Raw genomic sequence first — 25,128 nt, 5'->3', positions numbered from 1 at the left:
TAATATTTCATATTATGTATACCTAGTGTCAAGGGCTCACTTACCAAGTTAGTATTGAGCTCTAGAAATATATCATCCTGCCCAGACAGTGAAAAATATAAGCTCTTTTTTATAGTTGGCTGGTCATTGGTAGCCAAATGACTCAACCTTGTTCAGTATCCAAAAGTAATGTGGGAGTCTCTTTAAATTGATGTTAAAGGTTCCACATCCCTTTTGCTCTGCATATTTGAGAGCTAGAGTATTACCTTTAGTAATATTAATAGCTGCAATAAAAATAGTGTCTTTCCATTTACATCTTTAAGGAGGACAAATGTTTACTGTGCTGGCAAATAGCTTATATCCTTCCTTGTCTCTATTCCTCCTAAGTTAAATAGAGCCTTCTGAAGCAGAAAAGGACTTCAGGAAAATTTGAATATCCAGGTACTTATTAGCATGGCAGGAATACAGAGGAGTGAGTTTAATTCTAGACTCAGAAGCAAAGAGTAAAAAGTAAAAGTCTAGACCTTTTTGAAGGTCACATTTCCTGTAATCTGGGAATTCTGTCAGCTGGGAGTGAGATAGGAGAAATTCCAGTTGCGGGGATGGATATGAAAAACAACACAGAAAATGACAAAAATATGATGATGGTGGAAAGAAAAGAAGAAATTTTCATTTCTTCTTGAGGAGCTTCTTTCAATATTGCTTTAGTAAAGTGGGAAACTGTGGAAAAGAATAGTTCTCACAGCCAAATTCTCTTATTTTTTTCCTCCTCCTCTACAAATATTGTCATGCTAGAGAAACTTCCACCTAAAGTATTCCTCACCTACCTGATGACTCCCACCTTGGGACCACCTTTCCAGGAAGGACCCTAGCTATACTTCATCTTCCTTAAGTCTGGATTTTTCTTCCTAAGAACTCTTCTTTGCCTTTTCCTAGTCTGTTTCATTGCTCTAGCACAAATAGCTTTTGCCATTCTCATCTCACCTCCCTTGCACATGTGCTGTCTCCTGCATTAGAATGCCAATTCCTTGAGGTAGATACGATTTCCTTTGCTTGTATTTGTGGCACAATGCCTAGTACATAGTAAATGCTCAATAAATGCTATCTATCTATCTATCTATCTATCTATGCCTGTGTCTACCTATCACCTGTTGTCTATATATATCATCTATATCCATTTATCTGTCCATCACCTGTCTGTTTATTTCTCTACCATTTATGTCTTTCATCCATCTACATTTGCTGATCTTCCTATCTATTTCTACCTATCTATCATCTGTTTCTATCTATCTAATCTGTGTAAGTATAGTTCCATGGTACATGGTGCTGGATAAAAGGAATGATTGTAAAAGAGAATTTTCAGTATTATACAGAGTACGTATCTGAAGCAGAAACAGAAGAAAGAAGAGGAATGAAGTTTTCTGAGATAAAGAAAAGTCTGAAACAATGGCTTGGATGATATCTGGACAAAGTAATGAATTGAAAGATGGCATTTAAGTTGCTGATGGTTGAGAAGCCACTTGGGAACTGAGATAGGTGCTGACTGGGAACAATGATTCTCAGTATTTGACATCTAAAGAACCAAGGAATTGCTCAGGCAACAGTTCCATCAACAACACAAAGGAAAACCCTTTCCAATGTCTTTGAAGCACAAGTTTCCCTCATGGGGATTTTTTTTTCTCCTCTTTCCTCCACTGCAGCAAGAATCCATAAGAGGAGCTGTTTATCATTGCATGGATTCATCAGGTTCTGGTAGTATGGCTCAGTGAAATGCTGTATGATTTAATTTCTAGTGATTCGCCTGATCCATAAATAGAGTTTTCATTGGTCTGGGGCCAAATATATTTCCTGTCTCTCACTTTGAACCTGAGTGTAGTCCAACAGATGCCAGGATGGAAGGATTCCATTTGAATGTAAGCTCTTTGCAAGCAGGGATTATTTCATTCTTTGTGTATGCTATACCAGAATCTAGCTCACTGCCTATCATATAGTAAGTGCTTAATAAATGCTAGCTGATGGCCTGATTTAATACAGGTCTAACAAGGGTTTGACCATGCCCAGACAGCAAGAAATGGTCTTGGAGGGTCCTAGAGACAGGACACAGGAGTCAAGAGACAACGTGGACATGTTGTCTTGGTCTACCATGTTGTTGGGAGAAGGCTTTTTTTCCATTGACTTTATGAAGCCATTCCCATCTTTAAATCTACCTAATTAAGTACAGTCTTCTTCCATTTTGAGGCCTCTAAAGCTGAAGGGCACATTCAATAGAAGTAGGTGACATACTTTAGCAGAAGCAGGAAGGGTCTAGAAGCTACTTTTCCTTGGCTCCCCCTACTTTCCCAGGACATGTGGCCATGAGAAATGGGGTCACAACTTCTTTTAAAAATTTTTTACAATAGTTTCAGATCTCAGAGTGATTCAGTGGCCCCAGGTCCCACAGAAAGTGACAGAACCAGGATTCAAATCCAAAGCTTTTGCTTCTAAAGACAATGCTATATATATATATGTTTTTCTTTTACCAACACATGTTGCCTCTCACACAGTGTCCAAGCCACTATTTCTTCCTATTCTTCTTCTCCATGCTATCTATCCTTTTCTCATTCCATTTTCCAGCATTTACCAATGGCTCCTAGATAGGGAAGTATCTAACATGTTGGCTATTCTTGGGGGAAAAGAATTTTTTTTACCATTCCATTTCATAAAGAGATAAACATTAAAATATCAATATGGGCACATGTTACACAATGTTGCTCCAATTGACATCTTTTTGCATTGATTTCATTAATCAAATAATCAAACCTCAATATGTAATCTCAATTGATTATACAACAATCAAACCTCATTATTCTATCCTGAAACTTCTTTGTAATTCTGTTTGGCTTATTATATTGTTCTGATAGCACTAATTGCTTCCTCTCCATAATATTATTATATTTGCAATAAAATAATAAATAATAACTTTTTATCGTTGACTTTTCATAATGAACTTCTTTAGATAGGGTACTCCTATATATCAGCAAGATAAATGACTGGTACTAATATACATCTGAGAGCACATTTTAATAGAGTTTAAGACACTAGGTGGGTGGGAGTGTTCTAGAAAGTGAGACTGAATGTTGTTGAGTCATTCAGTTTGTGAACCCATGAATCATATTGACGATGAGGTTTCTTGGCAAAAATACTGTCATGGTTTGCCATTTCCTTCTCCAGATACTGGATATACCAAAGACAATTTTGCCTACTTCATTTCTCACTTAGGGCAAGACCTGAGCCCCTTTTTCATTTTCTCAGAGAAAATTATATTCAAAATGACTAGCTTCTTCTTTTAGTATCCAAGTATTTGTGTTTTGTGCAATTAACAAGGCATAGAAGAAAGAGTATTTGAAGGAGATAAGGATTCAAATTCTACTAGAGATCATTACTGATCACAAAATAGAAAATTTCAATTATACCAAACTGAAAAGTTTTTGTACAAACAAAACTAATGCAGACAAGATTAGAAGGGAAGCAATAAACTGTGAAAATATTTTTATAGTCAACGGTTCTGATAAAGGCCTCATTTCCAAAATATATAGAGAATTAACTCTAATTTATAAAAAATTAAGCCATTCTCCAATTGAAAAATGGTCAAAGGATATGAATAGACAATTCTCAGATGAAGAAATTGAAACTATTTCTAGTCATATGAAAAGATGCTCCAAGTCATTATTAATCAGAGAAATGCAAATTAAGACAACTCTAAGATACCACTACACATCTGTCAGATTGGCTAAGATGACAGGAAAAAATAATGATGATTGTTGGAGGGGATGTGGGAAAACTGGGACATTGATGCATTGTTGGTGGAGTTGTGAAGAAATCCAACCATTCTGGAGAGTAGTTTGGAACTATGCTCAAAAAGTTATCAAACTGTGCATACCCTTTGACCCAGCAGTGTTACTACTGGGCTTATATCCCAAAGAGATTATAAAGAAGGGAAAGGGACCTGTATGTGCACGAATGTTTGTGGCAGCCCCATTTGTAGTGGCTAGAAACTGGAAACTGAATGGATGCACATCAGTTGGAGAATGGCTGAATAAATTGTGGTATATGAATATTATGGAAAATTATTGTTCTGTAAGAAATGACCAACAGGATGATTTCAGAAAGGCCTGGAGAGACTTACATGAACTGATGCTGAGTGAAATGAGCAGGACCAGGAGATCATTATATACTTCAACAACAATACTATATGATGACCAGTTCTGATGGACCTGGCCATCCTCAGCAACGAGATCAACCAAATCATTTCTAATGGAGCAGTAATGAACTGAACTAGCTATACCCAGAAAAAGAACTCTGGGAGATGACTAAAAACCATTACATTGAATTCCCAATCCCTATATTTATGCACACCTGCATTTTTGATTTCCTTCACAAGCTAATTGTACAATATTTCAGAGTCTGATTCGTTTTGTACAGCAAAATAACGGTTTGGTCATGTATACTTATTGTGTATCTAATTTATATTTTAATATATTTAACATCTACTGGTCATCCTGCCATCTGGGGGAGGGGGTGGGGGTAAGAGGTGAAAAATTGGAACAAGAGGTTTAGCAATTGTTAATGCTGTAAAGTTACCCATGCATATAACCTGTAAATAAAAGGCTATTAAATATAAAAAAAAGGATTCAAATTCTAGCCCCCAACAATTTACTTGTGTTCAATGAAGCATTTACTATGTTAGCAAAAGAAGACAACTAATAGAGCACTGGGAGTTGTAATCAAAATAAACCAGTGTTCAAATCCATTCTGATATACTTACTAGTTATGTAGCCATTGGCAAGGAGAATTGAAGCTCAATTGACTCAATTTGACTGTAAAAAAGTTTTCTAATTTATTTTTACAATTTCCTTCTCTTCTCAAGGATTCACATCCCTGGTTCCCTCAATCAATCCTCAAGATGTTACAATCCTTGAGGCTTTCTACCATCCTGGTGTCCCTCCTTGGGATATTATCTAGCTTTATAGTCAGTTAGTTCTTTCAACACTTAGTAAATATTTGTTGACTTGGCCAGACTCTGAAATATTGTACAATTAGCTTGTGATATATATATATATATATATAACCATGTTCTTACCTGGGCTATGCAAAGTAGGATATGTGATTACTGTCTTTGCATTAATAATAAACTTATTGTGACCCAAGTAATAGAAAAATCCCTTCTGGGAGACACAAAGTTCATTTGCTCATCTTTGCTTTATATCAGTGAATTCACTGCACCATGCTTATTCATGATGGGGTCAGCTGTAAGACAAAATTTAGTCCCAGTCTTACTGTTTCCAGCCTATGAAAAAAAGGAAAGAATTACAAAGAAATCCCTTTGTGTCAGGGCAAACATGTCCATGCAGTTCATTATATACTATCCAGGAAAGATGAAGACAGCAAGTGAAGAATAATACTTCAATCGTATTTTAATAAGACACCAAGAATAAAGAGGCAAATGGTTGGGGACAAGGAACAGCAGTGGGGAAGAGAATGGAGACAGGGAGGGGATAAGAGTTAATCATTTGTTTTCCACTGTTAACATAATCAGTTAACCACTGATCAGATTTGGGAGTACTTAGGCAGTATAAACTCATAGCAAATGAAGGAGTGCTCAGGAACCAGGACTTTGGGGTCCCATCTTTATAGTTTTGGTGGTAGGGGATAGATTACTCTTATTACTACTTTCACTTAGTTCATTAATAGATCAACATTATCTCAAAATTATCAGTACCACAGTCATACTTCCTCATTTACATAATGTCTTTCTGGTGTTTTGCTGGTCCTACTGTATGTCTGTATATCTGAAGCTTGTAGACCACAAGCAATTAACAGGACCAACACCTTCCTCTATTTTAATGGGTTCCTCTAATTTAGCACATAGTCTCAGGATATGGCCTGAGTTAATTTATTAGGAAATTGCTAATGGCTCCTATACTCCCCTAATTTATGGGACAATTTGTAAATAACTTTTTGTTCCTCTTTTGCAATCTTACTTCCAATATTGTTACCTTATGCTAACAATTTATAAATACATTTATAAAACAAGAGTAGGGTTGGAAGGATGGAATAGTATGGGGAACCATAATAAGACATGATTTCAAAAATCTTTTAGAAGTTTCACTCTGCGTGAGGATGAATAGAATATTAAGACAAAAAAAGTGTTTAGACAATTCACATGAAAGGAAATCGGTTATGAGAGTAATCTAGTAAAGGTAAGAATTTCTAAATATCTTAGAATGGATTGTCACTCAGACAAAAAGGGAGGTGGTCTGGGTAAGAGAAAGGTGGAGGGAGATAAAAAGTAAGGTGAGAAAGAGGAAAGGGAAAAGCATGAGAGAGAGGGAAGGAGGGAAAATATGAGAGGAAACAGAGAGAGAAAGAGAGAAAGAGAGAGAGGTGAGGAAAGGGAAAAGGAGGGAGCAGAGAGAATAAAAGTATAGTCAAAGAATCAAGATTTGGGATAGAAAGTAGATGGGGGCATGTGTCTATGGAAGAAGAATTGAATCAGATTGTTATAATCAAACATATTTTAGGACCTCTTTAAGTAATAAATTAAATACTAAATAATAAAATTTGGTGGAGGGAAACAGAGACTTAATAATTATAACATTTAATATTAAATTAAATAAAATTTTAAAATTAAATTAATATTAATGAAATAAATATTACTATAAAATGGAAGAGAGAGAATGAATCAATTAAAAAATTTATTCCAATGATGAATTATGGCTACATATGAAAAACTAAACATTGTCAAGACATAAAAACACACAAGAGTTAAAATGACAGTGTGAAATAAAATCTATTATGATTTAGATGAATTTAAAAATGTAGGAGTCACAATCCTGATTTTAGGTAATTGGGAAAAAATATTCTGCCAAGAAAAAGAACATTAAATTGAAAGCTAACTTAAATAATGAATTAATATGAGTATTAAATATATATGCACTGTATTGTATAGCAGCTAAGAACTTCAGGGAAAAGATTTTCATAGTAAGACACTAAGTGTTTATGAACTTAACAAGTCAGACAAAAAGATGAAAAGGAAGAAAATAATAAATTTAAAAAGAATGGTGGAAAAACAAAGCTTGATAGTACTAAGACAATTATTGAATAGAAATACTGAAAAGTATACTTGTTTTTCTGTATCATATATTGATATCTATATATGCCCTTCCATTTATTTCTATATATTTTCTATGTCTATGTATATTTTTACAAAAATCTTATCCTAAGTCATAGAAAACTAAAATTTGATACCAAGAACTAGACAGATTATTCCAGTTATGAACTAATGAAGACATATTACAGCAGGACTATTGCCTACCCGTTCCTGAACAGGAGAATATATTGAAATTATACTGCCTCAGTGACCCATTGTTCTCTGTCCTGCCATTTGATCAGTGTTGGAGGAAGCTCAGCTGAAGGAGGCTCTGTTGGAGGAAGTATCATACAGTCTCTAGCCACCTGCTATTTATCATTTAGCTCCTGCCTGTTTGCCCTCAGAGATAGGCAACTGGTAGGTGCTGAGGTGTGATAAACTATCCCTTTTTCTGGCAAGGCCTATCAGTATTGTCTTTATCTCATTCCAAAAGTTATCAGAAAAACTGGTTCCACCTTGAATACCTTGCTGATCTTTAATTATTAGTTGCTACCATGAGGTATTTTAAGAAACTCCTTTTAATTCTCTTTGTCTTGAGTTTTGCTTTCTTAATCAGGGAGAAAGCCCCAACAAAGAATTTTCCTTTTAAAAGCTGATTGATAATTTCTCTACTTTGAATGAAACCAAACATAAAACAATAAAAATAACAAAGATGATGTGCATTTACAATCGAGAACATTTGAGTTTAGGTGCTGTTATTATTTCCATTCGCTAGATGAGGAAGGAAACATGCTCACTCAAAGAATTTTAATGACTTCCCCAGTATCACAAAGCTTGTATGTATCTGAAGAAGGATTTGGATTCAGGTCTTCCTAGATCCAAATTCTGAACTCTGTACACTATAACATATTGCTCTGCTAATGAGATTTCATTGAATTAGGCAGTAGAACATATTTAGGTTATATGCCAATATAATCATTACTCTGTGTTTATAAAAGTCATTTCTTCAAAACACTTTTCTTCAGTTATATAAGTCCTTTCTTCATGAAATTTTCCCCAGGGCAGGGGAGGGGAAGGCAAAAAAATGTATTTGTTTTTTTGTTTGCATAAATAGTTGCAGACATAGTTCAATATTCATAGGAGCAAACTTATTTTATCCTTAAGTGAACATATACATATGTATATATATGCATATATATTTATATGTAGATGTATTCTCCAGAACCTTGCATTCTATATAGAGCAGAGATAAAAATAAACAACTTACAAGCCTTCTATTTTCAGTGGGGAATCATGGATAGTTAAACAAAGAAGTACTGGGATCTTTAACAATGCTGCTTTGCATATAGTGAAGACTTACTAAGTGCTTTTTCATTCTTTCATTTAGTCAGTCATTCTATCTATACCTAAAGATGCTGGAGCTCAGGATGCAAGAAAATTAATCCCTCCACTTCAAGTTTTCTATAAGAAAAAGCAAAGCAGGAATGTAGGTTTTTGTTTGTTTGTTTGTTTTGGTAAAGAAGAAAGCATGATCTATTTAACTTCCATTTCATGGTAGATATAAAATAGAATCATAGATTTTGAGCTGAAGGGGACCTTAGACTTTATCCAATACAACTGCCTCATTTTACGGATGAGGAAGGAAGAGTTGTTAAAAGGAACATTCTTAATTTAGGCTTTCACCTTGATTAATGAGGCAAAACTCAGGAAAAAGAAAATTAAAAGGAGTTTATTATAAGTACATCAAGGTAGCAACATACTGAGAGGCTGATCACTGAAGATCAGCAATGACTTCAAGGTGGTGCCAGCTCTTATAGGTTTAATTTTAAAATTTAAAATTTAAAATTAAGACAATTCAGATAGTTCTACTTTAGCAAAAGAGGTTGAGCAAAAGAGCTTTGTATCCCAGCTCCTCCCCAAGGCAGCAAGAATGTGACAATCTGCAGGTAGAAATACAGAAGTCAAAGGTAAGGGGGTGATATGCCATGACAAATATCAAGAGACTGGGTAACATCTTCCCTCAAAATGACTGACAAACTGGGCTGGGAACAATGGTTCCCATAACTTTCAATAAAGTAACTTATTCAAGATAACGGATAAAAAGTTTCAAAGCCAGAACTTCATATATAATACTCTTCTCACAGTACCATATATGTCCCTCTTATCATCATCTCTCTATGTACTGTAATATATAATATAATATAAATATATATACTATATACTATATATATACTATAATATAATATATAATATACAATAATGTAAATCTAACCAAACAAATTTGCGAAGTTGGACATACTCATTGTCCTCAAGAAGGTTATAATTCAAGTAAAAAAAAATAAAACATACCCCAACAAAAGATTACTAACAGCTGAGATCTATTTATAAATGTGAAATGATTCATAAAGGTCAGTGATTCACATATTCTCATCTATGGACTGCCACTGGTTCATGACAAATTTTAACCAGTACATAAAAATCCTATTACCAAAGGTCCTTATTTCTTAACTGTGAGAAGAAGATGTTGTACTAGATAGACAGGGTACCTCAGAGCTCTAAGAAGCTGGGTTCAAGTGATGTCTCTGATTCCTACTGACTATATGACCCTGGCTGTGGCATTTTCAGGAGAAAGCTAAGGTTCAATGAGTATAGAAGATGTGAAGGGACTATGAGGAAGAAATATAAGAAAAGATCTAACATAAAAGAGTGTTTATAGCAATAACCTGGACATCATATAAACAGAGGTCAGAGAGAATAGAAAAATTAGGAAGAAGGGCTGGATTGGACAGAGAGGAGAACATGGGGAGATATAGCAAGGAAGTGGATTTGCATAGGGAAAAAGCAATTTTAAAACACAGGTAAAGATGAGCTGGAGTAAAATTGATTAGCTAGTACATGGAGAGTTCCCAGTATAGAAAAGTTAAATTCACTCCAAGTTTATCATAACAATGTTGTGCCAGTGTCTATGCAGATCCCTATTCTGAGAAGGAACCCCCCTCAATTGATCCCAACAGGTGAAGAAAGAGGGGTTGGGCATAATGTTAAGAGACTGATTATTTATTTTATCCAAAGCTTTGAGCACTGATTTGTGTGTGTGTGTGTGTGTGTGTGTGTGTGTGTGTGAGAGTATATTCTTTTCTTTTCAAATGTATTTATTTAAAACAAATAGAAAATGAAAAAAAAAGGAAAGGGAGAAAAAACATTGTCATGTGCACAACAGAATGTAAGAGAGGCTTCAATATATGTAACAATTAATTTCCATTTCAAGAAAGTCTATCTAATAATAGAAAACATTGAATTCGGGACTATCCAGTGAGCACTGATTCTGTTCTGGGTACTATCCTTGGTGACTAACTGCCAAAGTATGAGAAAATCATTGTCTTCAAAGATTTTGCTGGGCTTGCCATCAGTTCTCCTTATGATCAAGGGCCTTAGACCAGAAAGTATACTGGAGGTAGTCCTGGGAAAAAAGAGTCCATCCTCATTAGAACATCTAACCTTGTCAAGGAAGTAGATGGTTGTCAGAGCAACTTAACCAGTGAAAGGTACTGGTTAGGCAAGTTGATCCTATGCCAGGGGTAGAGGCATACCACCTAAATATTGGCATCTCAGGGTTGTTCTATCAATGCTGGGTCTGACTCTGATGATAGTAAATGAAGAATATCTATTGAATAAAAAATAACCACTATGAATTCAATAATTCATAGTACTTTCTTTCCATCTTATCTAAAATTAATTTTGAATTCAATGAAAATGAATCTTTTCATCATATATTTTCTTTCAGAGTATGAATAGACGCTAGAAAAGATTCAGAGGCATCTCAGGCTGCCAATATTCACAGTTTGAATATTAAACATGGCAACTCCTTCCTTATATACCAAGCAAGCAAGAATAAAATTAAATGATGAAAAGAAAGTCTACAAGAAGAATTATACTGAATTAATGAAAATTGTCAAAATATACTAGATCTGAAATACTATGGGGGAGAAGAGAAGAAGGAAAAGGAGGTGCTGTATTATAGAATACCATGATAGAGAAGATAGCAGTAAATTCCCTTGCTCCTTTACCAGCACTAAAGCCATACCCCGCCCTGATAGATCAAGGCTTTATTCTGGAATTCCAAAACTCAGGGAGGCATGCTTCTATCCCTGACAAAGCATTAAGCTCCAAGTTGTAACCATAGGATCCTAACTTTCATTATGGAGCAGCTTGTGCTAATAATGAGGCTAATGTGCTAATGATGTACCTGATGGATTTGGACTAAGACAACCTTAGTCCACATCTGCCATTTAAGACCTGTATTATTTTAAGTGATTCAAGTCACCTATTTAGATCCCAATTTCTCACCTGTAAAGTGAAAGAGTTGGACAGGATGACCTCCAAGGTTCTTTCTACCTCTGAATTTATGATGCTAAGTCATGTATGTCTTGCCTGATTCAATATTTTCTCTCAAACTGAAAAGGCAGTTTTCAAATACCAAAAGTATTTAAGTATTTAAAATTTGCCTTAGGTTAAAAACTATTCTCTCTACTTATATATCACATCTATATACATCTTATAAGTGGTTGAACATAACAAATATTTTAACGTCTTATAATGCTTCTTATGGACACTATTTCATTTTATTTTATTATCATAACAATACTGATGGATTCAAGTGACAAATAGTTTTATCCCCATTTTTTAGATGAAGTAACTGAGGCTCAAGAAGGTTCCATAACAAAGCTATGGTAACAGCCAAGCAAAGACAAGCTTTGGAATCTTTCTGGACTCTAAGTCTTGCACTCTGTCACAAAACCCCCTGAAAAAAAAATCAAAGTGATCTTGTCTTTGTTTTTCTTAAAATAATTTTATCTTCCACAAAGTATACAAATGACATCACATTGATAAATGCTTTGTGATGAAAGTGCATGGAATAAAGTAAAAATAAAAAGATGACTCTCAGAGAATTAATGGTTTGTCTTTCTTGGCCCTAGATATAAAGCTATTGTTCGACCAATGGATATCCAAGCCTCCCATGCCCTGTTGAAGATCTGCTTAAAAGCAGCTTTTATCTGGATCATCTCCATGATGCTCGCCATTCCTGAAGCGGTGTTTTCCGATCTGCACCCTTTTTATGAACAGAGCACCAATCAAACCTTTGTCAGTTGTGCACCATATCCTCATTCCAATGAATTGCACCCCAAAATCCATTCAACGGCTTCCTTCCTGATCTTCTACATTATTCCCTTGCTCATCATTTCTGTTTATTATTATTTCATTGCCAAGAATTTGATCCGAAGTGCTTACAATTTGCCAGTGGAAGGAAACATACATGTCAGAAGACAGGTAGGTTTTTAAAGATGTATTTATTATTATCCATGAAAGGGATCTTTTTGGCAACTTATGAATAATATATAGATAAACAAAAAATCCTGAGGTTCCATACTGGACACATAGCATTTTTGGATGAACAATACATTAGGTGAGGTTTAGATTAGATGTTTCAAGTCAGCCTAAAAGTTCTAGGAAGCCTTGTCTTGTGTGTAGGTGACCTAAGTACCCCTAACACGTAAAATTAGTTTAACATCTTTTAAATATGTGATAATTAAGTAACTATCATATTCTTTGAGAGAATTAATGAGACAAGGAAGATTTATTTGTGAGAAGAATCTAGGTTCTTTTAATTCTTTTTTTTTTTAATTTAAAAGAATTATTTAATTTCAACCTGAGACTTAGGAGGTAGCTGACAAATATATTGGTTGCTTCCCTTCTCCCAACATCCTGAAAATGTAGTTAGGTTTATTCTTAGTGTCTTGCTTGTCACTGTGTGAAGTATTGGGAAGGACAGATAATAAAATTATTGTCAAAATTATTTATTTTTGGAAGTAGAGATTTTAGTAGAGATAAAGAAATAATAATAGATGATATTTCATACAATTAAAAAATTTCATTTATTATCATCTCATTTTATCTTCACAATGATGTAAATGTCTAAAATGAGGCTCAGAATTAGTTAAATGGATTATTCAAAGCCACAGTTTGTGGTGCAATAAGAAAAGTACTGAATTTGAAGGCAGAGGATCCGAGTTCAAATTCTGGATTTATTTATCTGTAAAATAATGAAATTGGATTCTTGGGTTTCTGTTTTGTCTTGTTTCTAAGTTTCAGGAAGGACTAGCACCTCTGGTATGAGGGTTTCCTTTTCAAAACTGCTCATCCACCTTTGGTGCCTACTTCTCATCCAACTCTTACCTTACCCTGCTTTACATATACAATAAAATCCAATAAAGCCATTTTGGCAGATAGATATAAACCAGTTGTCTTGAATTTTGTATTGCCACTGCACTTTGATGAGTCTGAAACAGAATGAAACTGACAACTTTGAGGGGTGCCTCTGCCTTAAATCCAATTCATATGCAAGTTAAGCTCCCTTATAATGCCAGAGAAATTGAGGCAAGATAGAGATTAGACAGTATTTAATAATTTATTTTAAAAGGAGAGATTTCCTGGGACCAAATGGATCCATGGTTGGTCCCAGGGCTGAATGAGACTATCGTCTCCAAGAATCCAGCAAACAACATGAGTTCTCAATGACATATATACACATGGCTCAGACTCAGGGGGTAGGCTGAGGCAAGAGCAGAGTCAGAGTGCTGAGAGCGGGAACGGGACTCTGACAGAGTGGGGGTAAGCCTCCAGAGATAGGATGACCTAATGGGGGGAGGAACTTCGGGGGGGGGCAGAGGCATCTTGATAAGACAGTATGTGACATCCTGATAGCTTGGGATGGGGAGAGACATTCTGATATTCTAAAATATAAGATCTTTTATCCTTATCAAATATTCTGATAAAGAGAGAGGGGAGGTTTTGCAGGACTGAGCTTTGAGCTGATAATTATAAACTGAAGCATAACAATTAGAGAAACTGAGTCAGGACTGGATCAGGATAATTAGAGAAACTGAGTCAGGACAATAAAAAAAAACTCTGGCATAATACCTGAAGTCATTGGTCCTTTTTGAAAATGAAGGATGAACAAGTTTCTGATAAGTATCAAGTCTAAGACTCAATTCCCACTCTTCTTCAGTTCCAGCTCAGAGTTCTTTCATTTTTAGAACAGCTAATTCTAGTACTTAGTTGCTGTAATGTTGGAGAAACTGAGGCAAGATAGAGATTAGAGAATTTTAATATTTTATTTTTTGGAGAGCTTAATTGATTGACTGGACAAGACTCTCGTCTCAAAGTATCCAATACCAAATGTGAGTTCTCAATGACATGTATACATACATGGCTCAGCTACAGGGATAGACCAAGGCAGGGGTGGGGTCAGAACATTGAGAGTGGGAACAGACTATCAATCCAATTCTGACAGGGTTGTTGGAGGCACCAGACATTCTAGTAAATTGGGATAAAAAAGAACAATGACAGGATAGAGGGGAGGACCATAAATTCTTGACAGAAGGAGTTAAGAGTCAGGAAGTCTGAACTCCCCCTTATCTTGAGTCCCACAATTGACAATTTATAACCTTAGAGCAAGTGGCCCTCAGTCTTAATGAACTGGAGCGGGCATTGCAACTAAGGAGATTGAGACAGAACAATTAGGGAAACTGTGGCAGGACAATAAAAGAGAACTGTGGCACAACATGCAAGAAATAGTGTTTTCTCACTCTCTTTGTGTGTGTGTGTGTGTATGTATATATGTATGTATATATATATATATATATATATATATATATTCACATCCATTATCTCATTTAATCCTTTTGAGATGAGTGATAAATCTGGAGTCAAAGAATTTAAGATTGAAATTCTCACGTTGCTATTTGCTGCCTGTGTGACTTTGTAAAGGTACCTTAACCTTAGTTTCCCCATTTTTTGAGAGAATTGAACTACAATTCCCTCTAACCCCAAATCTATGATTGAAGAAAGTAAACAATCACATGGAGGAGGTAATAAAATGAATGAAATGAAAATATTAATCTTCCTTCTTTTCCTTTGGTTTTGCTATGTATCAAGAACCAAGAAACTCAGCCCTGGCTGGATACATTGAAATATCTTGAACTTCTGTCTCAGGAGGAAGGTTGACCATTGTTCCTTTGTTGTGAAAGAATAATCTATCTTTTTGTGCATAATTGTTTTCTCTCGGATAAGAATCCAGTAAAAGATTTAAAGAAATTTTGCCCATCATCTTTTCATTTTCACTTAATGCTCTTCCCCTATTTCCCCCTGCAACCAATATCAGCTAAAGAAAGAGAAGCCCATGATATCATTCTGATAAGAAACTGGTAAAAATAGAGATCCTGCTGATGAGAGTTATTCTTTTTCTCTTAGTAATGTTGCAGTCTTTAGGGCAGAAAAGAATACATATACCATTTCAATAAATAGTTGGCTCAACTGGAGGCCTCACCTACAGCATTCAATTTGTAGTGAAAGTTATGGAGGTGATAGGTTCAGAAGAGAGACTTCAATGAAAGCAACCCTCAGGGAAGAAAATCCCTTTCCTTGATTGTGCTTGCATTAGGGAAAAAAAAGGCTTTTCCTCTTACAACAGAAGCAAGACAGTCATATTATTTGAAACTTTTCATGAAACCATATATAGAGGTCATATGAGGCAAACAGTCCTTTAGATCTTTGGGAATTAAATATACCACAAAATAATAGTGTTTGATTTGTAGTGCATTTCTGAGGGTTTTCATTTGTTTATTTTGGTCCAAATCTATGATTTCATCGGTGTAGGGAAGCAGTTCTCAAACTTTTTGACTTCTTTACCCCTTTTTACAATTATCAACGACCCCAAAGAATGTTTTATGTGGGATTTATCTATTGATATTTATTGTATTAGAAATTAAAACATTGTACTATAACAATGAACATTTTGATCTAAAAGAGTCTTAGGATACCACAATTTGGTATAAAGACTTCCTTGCAAAGAAATTTGTTTACAGAAGTTAATACCTCTATAAATATTCATAAAGAGTTACCTAAGGCATTTATTAAAGGTTAATAACTTTCCCTTAGCTACATAGCCAATATACTTCAAATATAGGATTTAAACCTAATTTTTCCTAAATTCTAAATCTGACTCTCTATCCACTGTATTTAAATGTATTTAAATTTAGTATTTTATTTAAAGTTAGTATATTTATATGTTTAATTAACTATCAACAACCAAAAGGAGAAAAAATCAAGACACCTCCATTTTCATTTACTCAGGTGCCATTCCCATTTTTCTGGAGCAGCATCATGCAGAGCTCTCTGTTAAAATTCAGTATAAACAGTTTATGGAAATTGATTTTGCCAATCTAGAGAAAGTCACTTGATTGAGAGAGGGAATGTAGAGGGTAAATTTAACCAACAATAACTCTTTCTTAATTGTTTACTGCCAGCTTGTATTTTTTTTTTCAATGAATTTGAATACTACCACCTGTTAAGGAAAAATTGCTTGAACCTTGTACTTTGTTGCAGAGTTAAGAGAGGGGTTAGCATACCAGTGACTTGGTTTGGGAAGAAAGGCCAGATCTATTTCAGCATAGGCCTTGAATGGAGTTCATAGGCCTATGAAGTCACAGCAAGGAGCCCAGCACATAGCTGTCCCAAATATGGGGCATAGAAATTCACATGAGTATTTGGGAATTACATATGGAAGAGGCCCTCAAAAAGATACATCTAAATTTCTTCATAAAACAGAAAGTTTCCACAGGATCAGGGACTGCCCATGCTTATTGAGAAGTACATCTTTTATGTAAATTGTTTCATTTTTTTTTCCATTATAAGCAACCATTTTAAAAAATAAAATAAACAAATGAGAAAAAACTTCATGTAAAATCAAAAGTTTCAAATTATTTAGAGCTTGCTAAAAGGGCAGATAATTTTTTTGTAGTTTAGAAAAATGATATCATTTCTGCTTCTCCCACTTTTTCTTTAATATAACCATATTTCATTGTTGATTCTTTTACAATTAGAGCAGTCTATAATTCTGAATCTGCACTTCTTCACTCTGAATCACTTCATATAAGTTTTTTCATATTTTTCTCTCTTCTTTTTATTTGTCTTTTTTATAGTGCAATAATAGTTCATTATATTGATAGACTGCATTTTATCCAGCTATTTCCCACTTCCTAAATATATCAGGTGTTTATAGTCTTTTGCTATTTTATTAATAAAACTGCTATAAATATTTCTATATAGCTAGGGGTTATGTGTGTGTTTGTGTATGCATGTGTCTCTTTGTGTGGGTGTCTGTGTTCCCTTTAATAGCATCCTTTTAATATGGTCCTAGTAATGGGATCATTGGCTCAAAGGGCATGATCATTATTATAACTTATTGACTGTTGGGAGATAACATTTATTCATCATTTTGTTAACAATTTAATAGTGGACCTATTTCTTTACAGTCACTACATTAAGTTTGATATATATATATATATATATTTTTTTTTTTTACTAACACTATCAATTTGATGCATGTGTATCATCATTTTTTATGTAAAACTCCATGTCATTGAATCTAACATTATGTTCAAAGATTTTACACCTCTGAAACCTGTGTTTGTAAACTGTAAGTACAGTAGATTCTATATAAATTGTATGGGAAATGGCATAACCACAGAGTGCAGAGAGCCTCATCCAACCCAAAGAGACATCTTAGGTACCAAATAATCTATTATAAAGAAGATTTATCATAGCAAAAACAAAACGACATGCTTCATCAATATAGACCAGATTTTTGATTTCATTGATGTAGCAAACTCTCAAAGAAAACTCCCTGTTCAAATGCAAGTTGACATCATTTCTGTGACATATATAGTCTTATAAAGTTACCTAGAACACATAAATAGGGTCATACAGCCAGGATGTGTCAGAAATAAAACTTGGGCCAAGTTCTCTCTAACTCTAGGATCAGCTCTCTATCAATTGTGCCACAACTCCTTCTAATGAGTCTATTTTTCAATGTAGCAAAAAGATTGAAAGAGGTCATTTACCACATAATTTATATTGAATTGTAATTTGCTATACTTCTATACCACCCTACCCCACCCCTTCCAGGGTTCAGTGCCCACACACAACTCCCCAATGTGATAGGTCAACCAGACTTTCTCTTCCCTACATCCCATTCAAAAATTACCTTTCCTTCCCTTTTATAATCTATGATTTGATCAGAAGTGGTAATCAAGTAAGAAATGCCAACAAGGCTTTAATTCAAAAATTGAATGGGGTGTAATGGAATTCTGGGCCGCAGTAGTGAAAGAGTTAGAGAAATAGTTTGGGAAAGAACCATCTTTCTAAATTGCCACATATAGGTAATTTTAGTATATAGGTTTTTTAAAAAGTATGGTCACCCCTGCTCTTGGGATCATGTCAGTGATAAAGGCTAATATCAGAGCATTGTCCGTTATTCTAAAGCTCACTCCTGCCACTTCTGTAGGGATATTAATAACTATTTCCTATCAAATCATCTTTCCTGTACTTGTTCAGTCATTTCAGTCATGTCCAACTCTTTGTGACCCCATGTGGGGTTTTCTTGGCAAAGATACTGGAGTCATTTGCATTTCCTTCTTCAGATCATTTCACAGATGAGGAAACAGATGAGGCAAACTGTTAAGTGACTTAACCAGACTTAGAGCTAGTAAGTGTGTGAGGCCAGATTTGAATCAGAAGATTAATCTTCTGGACTCCATGCCTGGTGCGCTATCCATTGCACCTTTTTCTTCCTATATTGCTAATATTACACTGAGAGGTACCTCTCTCAGAGGTGGTAACATGGTGCAATGAAAAGTATGCTAAGGGTTCAGAATTGTAAATTAATACCTGAGGCTTGTAAAGGGCTGAAACTCGAATTCATGCACTGAGGTCAGACAACCAAGCACTTAAGGCTAATTACCAATTGGACAATAAGCATATGCTTGGAAATGGCTCTTCCCACTATTCTGTGCTGGCTCGATAATTGGTGTATACAGAGAATTGTGGGAGGGATTAGGGGATGGAGTAAAACAATCCAGGGTCACTTCTGGATGGGAGACAAAGAGGAGAGGTTGTGGAGATCCTGTGTCCATACAATTCACTTCTACCCCTAAAGACCAAGAATAAAGACCAAGGACTTTTGCTTATCCTGACTCTGGCTGATTCTAAAGTATCCAGGATGCTGACTCGGTCTTCACAGCGGCCCATTGGACAAATTACTGACCCTCTGTGGTCAGTTTCCTCACAGAATAAGGCATAGGAATTGCATTAGTTGGTCTCCAAGGTTCATTTTAATTATGAGTCTGGGATCTTAGAATGTAAGGTGTGGATGAAGTCTACCAAAATATTTTTACCCTCCCTTGCCTCCCCTGCTGGAGGTTGTCACTAACACAGGCAGTAAAGCAGTACTGGAGGGCTTGAGTCCAAGGAGCAAGAGGGTGGAAATAGTGGGTTAACCTATTTCTGTTGTGAATCCTGCTGTGAAGTCCAAATGGGCAACTTGCCAGGTAAACGGAGAAGCGACCTGGGTAGAATCCTGAGGCGTGTCATGCAAGCAGCCAGTGTAACAGTCTGGTCAGGACTGAATGGAGATGAATATTGTTGTTGGCCCTTTGTTCTCAGAGGACCATGACAGCAGGGAGGTGATGCCTTAACATGTAAGTGAAAGATGGAATATTAGGAGTGGAATGGGGAACCATGCATTAGCAGAGCCAATAAACCCTCACGGGCCCTCGTTGAAATTGTTATATGTAATCCTTTAAGCCATGTAATCAGCTTTGTTTTAAGCTCTCCTTGCAGCTGATGCATTGTTATCCCTTTTCTGTCTTAGTTAATTGCATTTTAATCCCTGAGTTTCTACTTGTCTCTCTCTCTTTTTGGGTCGTTCAGATCGAATCGAGAAAGCGGCTGGCAAAGACGGTTCTGGTGTTCGTAGCTCTCTTCGCCGTCTGCTGGCTGCCCAACCATATCATCTACCTGTACCGCTCCTACCACTACTCGGAGGTGGACATCTCCATGCTGCATTTTGTCACCAGCATCTGCGCCCGGCTCCTGGCCTTTGCCAACTCTTGTGTCAACCCCTTTGCTCTCTACTTGCTGAGCAAGAGTTTCAGGAAACAATTCAACGCCCAGTTCTCCTGCTGTGGGCCGGGATTGCTCAGGAGGTCTCAGAGTACCGGCAGGAGCACCACATGCATGACCTCACTCAAGAGCACCAACCAGTCGGTGGCCACCTTCAGCCTCATCAATGGCAACCCTGTCTGCCATGAGGGTTATGTGTAGATCTGACTCAGGAAAGGTAGTTTCAGGCTGGGCTCTCTATGGGTCCATCAGGACTTTTAGCTCCTCTCACTCCTTTCCCTCCAGCTCCAATTTGGGTCTGCATGTTGGAGAAAACACTTGAAACCCTAGAGAAATTGGTTTTGGCAGAAAGGAGATGAGAAGGAAGGAAAGAGCTGTGAGTGTTTTTAAAGAGATGACACTATGTTCATATCTTCTACTGTGATTGACCCAGGGAGATGTTTCAGCAATATGAATGCATGAAATATGAACCCTAAGCTCTAGTTTTCAGGCATAATTTGCTTTAAGCCAAATAGGTGACAATTTAGTTTTCCAAAGCAAAACAAAAAAAAAGAGATAATGGTTCATTTTATAAAGTATTTCTTCTTTAGGGTTTTTTTTTAATAATAGAAACTGATTAGTTTAAAATGTGATTTGATTTATCTTTCCAGGAAAACATCTGTTGTTCTCAGTAAAGAGCAACTTTTTATGAATCAAACATGGCAAGTACATTTGATGTACACCTGTCTAATGCTTTAGTGTTCAAGCTAAGGGACCTTCTCAAATTAGAAAATCCAGACAAAATGAGGCAATAAAAGTTGCTGAACATTTATTTTTCAAGGTAGGCTGTTTTGTTTTTTTTGTCTTGTTATCTTCAATGCTTAGCAACTTGCCTACTACATAACAGGATCTTAATAAATACTTATTGACTAAGTTCAAGGTAAAGCAGACAATGCAGAATTATTTTTATTTGCTCCTTCTCTTGTGTGTATGTCACATAGCTTCATAAGACTGAATTCTTATCTGATAGTAGTCTTTTTTCATTTGGTTGCCAAAAAGATCTATTGCGTAGAAATAAACAGTTTGTTGTCAGGAGGTAAAAAACACTAATTTAAAATTTTTACCTATTTCCTAGAGCTAAATATGTGTATTTATATACATATAAATATGTATAATATAGTATTTATTTATATCATGAATTTTTAAATGTGATATTTAGGGCATAAGAAAGAGTGGGTGAGTTGTTGTATCTGCCTCATAAAGGCAATTAATTTAAATGTGAAAGCAGTGAAGTGAATTTGAATAAAAATTTGTTTACAGGTAAAAGTAGTTCACTTATGTTTCCTTCTCCCTCACACCACAAAGATCAAAGCAAACTCCATCTGTTACATTTTATGGAGGATGGATTTCTCCTAATTTGAAGTAAACTTTTCAGATTTGTTTAATGGCAATCACCTTTATTTTGCTCTGCCTCTTGAAAAGACCTTTCTTTAGCCCGTATGCAGAAAAAAAATCTATCTGCAAAGTGATGAATGCATAAAATTTTCTTAAAAATTCATTTGTGGATTAAAGGGTGATACCATAAGCAAATTAGAAGAGCAAGAAATGGTTTACCTGTTAAGCTATAGAAAAGGGAAAAAAAATTATGACCATGTTATAGAAAACATTACGAAATACAAAATGGATAATTTTGATCATATTAAATTTAAAAAGTTTTGTTCAAACCTAATCAATGCATCCAAGAATAGAAGGAAAACAGAAAGATGGAAAACAAATTTTACAGCCAGTGTTTCTGATAAAGAATTCATTTTTCAAATATATAGAGAAGTGAGTCAAATTTATAAGAATGCAAATCATTTCTCATTTTATAAATAATCAAAGAGTATGCACAGTTTTCAGATGAAGAAATTAAAACTATAGACATTTGAAAAAATATTCCTAAGTCACTATTGACTAGAGATATGCAAATTAAAACAACTCTGGAGTACCCTATTACACCTATTAGATAGAATATTTTGACAGCAAAAGAAAATAAGTGTTGGAGAAAACGTGGGAAAATTGGGGATACTAATACACTGTTGGTGGAGTTGTGAATTGATCCAGCCATTCTGGAGAATGATTTGGACCTATGCCAAAAGGGCAATCAAACTTTGATGCATTAATACCACTACAAGGTCTATATCCCAAAGAAATCATAAAAAAGGAAAAAGGGCGCAAATGTACAAAAATATAACAGCTCTTTTTGTAGTAGCAAAGAATAGGAAATTGAGAGCATGCCCATTAATGGGGAATGGCTGAACAAGTTGTGGTATATAAATGTAATGGAATATTAATATGCTATAAGAAATGATGAGCAGACTGATTTTGGAAAAATTGGAAAGATTTACATGAACTAATGTTGAGTGAAGTGAGCAGAACCAGAAAAAAATTGCACAATAACAGCTCAATTCTGAGCAATATCATGATCCAAGACAATTCCAAAAGACTTATCATAGAATGTGCTAATCAGATTTGAGAAGAAACTATGGAGTCTGAATGCAGATTAAAGCATATTATTTTCACTTTTTTTGCTTTTTTGGTTTTTATGGCTTTTCTTCTTTCACAACATGAAGGTGACTGTGAAATGTGTTTCCATGATGGTACATGTATAACCTAGTCTAGATTGCTTGCTATCTTGTGGAAGAAGAGTAAAAAGAGGGAGAAAAAAATTTAAAACTCAAAATCTTATTAAAATGCATATTGAAAACTATCTTTAATTGTAATTGGAAAAATGTAATATTATTTTCCAAAAAACTGTCTCATTAAGAAAAGTAATAAAAGTGGGGTTATAAAATTGGCTTAGTTGATTCAAATCAAGCTTATCTTGTAGGTAAACTCCTTCTGCCAATTTGCAAATAGGCTAATCCATTCTGCACATGTGCTTGAAAACAACCTATTCTTTGTATTTTGTCATGATGTTCATTGTCCTTGTGAGAAGGTGTGGCTGAAAAATGTGGTGTGACTAGCACTTATTTCTTCAAGGCCCAGTCAAGAAACTTGTTCTCCCTTGGTTTCAGAGAGGAGTTAATTTTTCCAAACATTAATAAGTTGTGGAAGAGAGAAAAAATTAACCTGGTCTGAAGGATTGCTCAAGGCAATATTTATGCAATGAATGGATATGAGCATTTTCATTTCTGATCGATGTCTTTCAGGCTCGTCTGTTTGCTTCTGTCTTCTATGAGGATCACAGTTGTGTCACAAGAGTTTAAAACTGTGCACTTTTGTGTTCTTAAAGACTTTCTTCTTTTTTTTCCCCTCTTTTTTTCTTTTTATACCATGAATCTAATTGTTTCAATTCCATTCACCAAACTGCAGCTGCTTTGGAATCTTATTAAACATAGGCCATAGAGGTCTAGACTATTAGACAAAGTCCATTGGTTTTCTTTGGAACTCTTCTTAAGAATGGATCACATTGGCAATCTTCCAGACCTTTGTTGCAATGGCCATTTGTGACAATACTTCACACAATTTTCAGTCTAGGGTTCAGTGTGACTCCCTTCAAAACTCAAGGATTGTTGTGTGTCTCTTGATGATTTATTTTTTAACTCCATATCAGTTTGTAATTGAGTAGGTCATGCAATGAGCTTTGATTCAAGTACCTCTGATCTCTCAAATATAAAAGGTATTTAAGGAAACTTTTTAACAAGAGTAGAATAAGGATCTGTATTTTATGGAGAGGATATTAGGACAATATCACTTTTTGAATAGTTTTTTTTTTTTTTTAATCAGAGAGATCAGAAATCAGAGATGCTGGAGCAAATAGCAGTTTAAAAAAATGTAATGTTGGAGAAACTGAGGCAAGATAGAGATTAAAGAGTTTTTAACATTTTATTTGAAAGGGAGAGATTGTGCTGGGGGCATGTTGCCTCCAGGGCTGCTGTCTTAAAGCATCCAGCGGGGAATGTGAGGTTCCCATGAAATATATATAAACCCCGAGGTTCCCATGAAATATATATAAACCCCGGCTCCAAGCTACTGGGGTAGACAAAGGCAGGGGTGGAGTCAGATTGGGATGGTCTATCAATCTGGTTCTGACAGGGTGGGAGGAGACACCAGAAACTCTGATAAGTTGGAATCAAGAAGAACAATGACAGAATGGGGGGAGGCAGCACCAGACATTCTGATAAATAGGGAAAATCTTGGGTCATGATGTCCAAAATAGAAGGTCTTTCTCCTTATCTGAATTAAACATTTACAATTTATAATTTTAGCGTAGCCAGCCCTAAATTATATCGGTTCTAATGATCAGGAGGGAAGGGTGGTATTGCAACCAGGGGGATTGAGGCAGAACCATTAGGAACTGAAGCAAAACAATTTAAAGGAAACTGAGGCAGGACAATTAGAAGGGAAGTGTAGCACAACAAAAACACATAGCATAATCTATTCAACAAGATGAACTACTAGGACCATTGGTGACTGGCTACCCCAAAGTTTTGAAGGAAGACAAATATGTAGGCTGGAATTTACATTAATTTAGGAGTAAAAGATTCTGATCCCAGCTTTGCTACAGGCTTGCTGTATGATCTTGACCAAGTCATTTTACTTCTTTTGTATTGAGTTTCTGCATCTGCAAAACCAGGGGTTGAAATTAATGATTTCTAAGGTCTCCAGCTTTTTGTAATTTTTTACTTATTACATTTTGGTCATCATGTGATATTTTTGACTTCCTTCCTCTCTTTTGTAAGTTGAAAGAGACTCTCAATAATGGAATCCCTTACAAAGTGTTTGTGAAGTATTTTTTTTTTTGGCAGTAGTATTTTATTTTTATTTTATTTTTTTATTTAATAGCCTTTTATTTACAGGTTATATGTATGGGTAACTTTACAGCATTGACAATTGACAAACCTCTTGTTCCAATTTTTCCCCTCTTTCCCCTTACCCCCTCCCCCAGATGGCAGGATGACCAGTAGATGTTAAATATATTAAAATATAAATTAGATACACAATAAGTATACATGACCAAACCGTTATTTTGCTGTACA

The 25,128-nt window shown here is 35.4% G+C and overlaps 1 protein-coding gene across 1 annotated transcript in view; it reads left to right on the top strand.

The window, feature by feature from the left end:
* The window catches only part of GRPR (gastrin releasing peptide receptor), a 56,152-nt gene extending 35,421 nt beyond the window's left edge, over nucleotides 1–20,731 (top strand). The window contains exons 2-3 of the mRNA XM_003765545.2: nucleotides 12,085–12,436; nucleotides 19,937–20,731. Of these exons, the coding sequence (XP_003765593.1) occupies nucleotides 12,085–12,436; nucleotides 19,937–20,329 (745 nt within the window). The 3' untranslated portion in view covers nucleotides 20,330–20,731. The remainder of the gene's footprint in view (nucleotides 1–12,084; nucleotides 12,437–19,936) is intronic.
* Nucleotides 20,732–25,128: the final 4,397 nt, after the last annotated feature.

Source organism: Sarcophilus harrisii, chromosome 3, assembly GCF_902635505.1.
Source record: "Sarcophilus harrisii chromosome 3, mSarHar1.11, whole genome shotgun sequence".
Classification (NCBI taxonomy): domain Eukaryota; kingdom Metazoa; phylum Chordata; class Mammalia; order Dasyuromorphia; family Dasyuridae; genus Sarcophilus; species Sarcophilus harrisii.
Note: the sequence above shows the minus strand (reverse complement) of the source record. Positions and strands in the feature narration are given on the sequence as shown.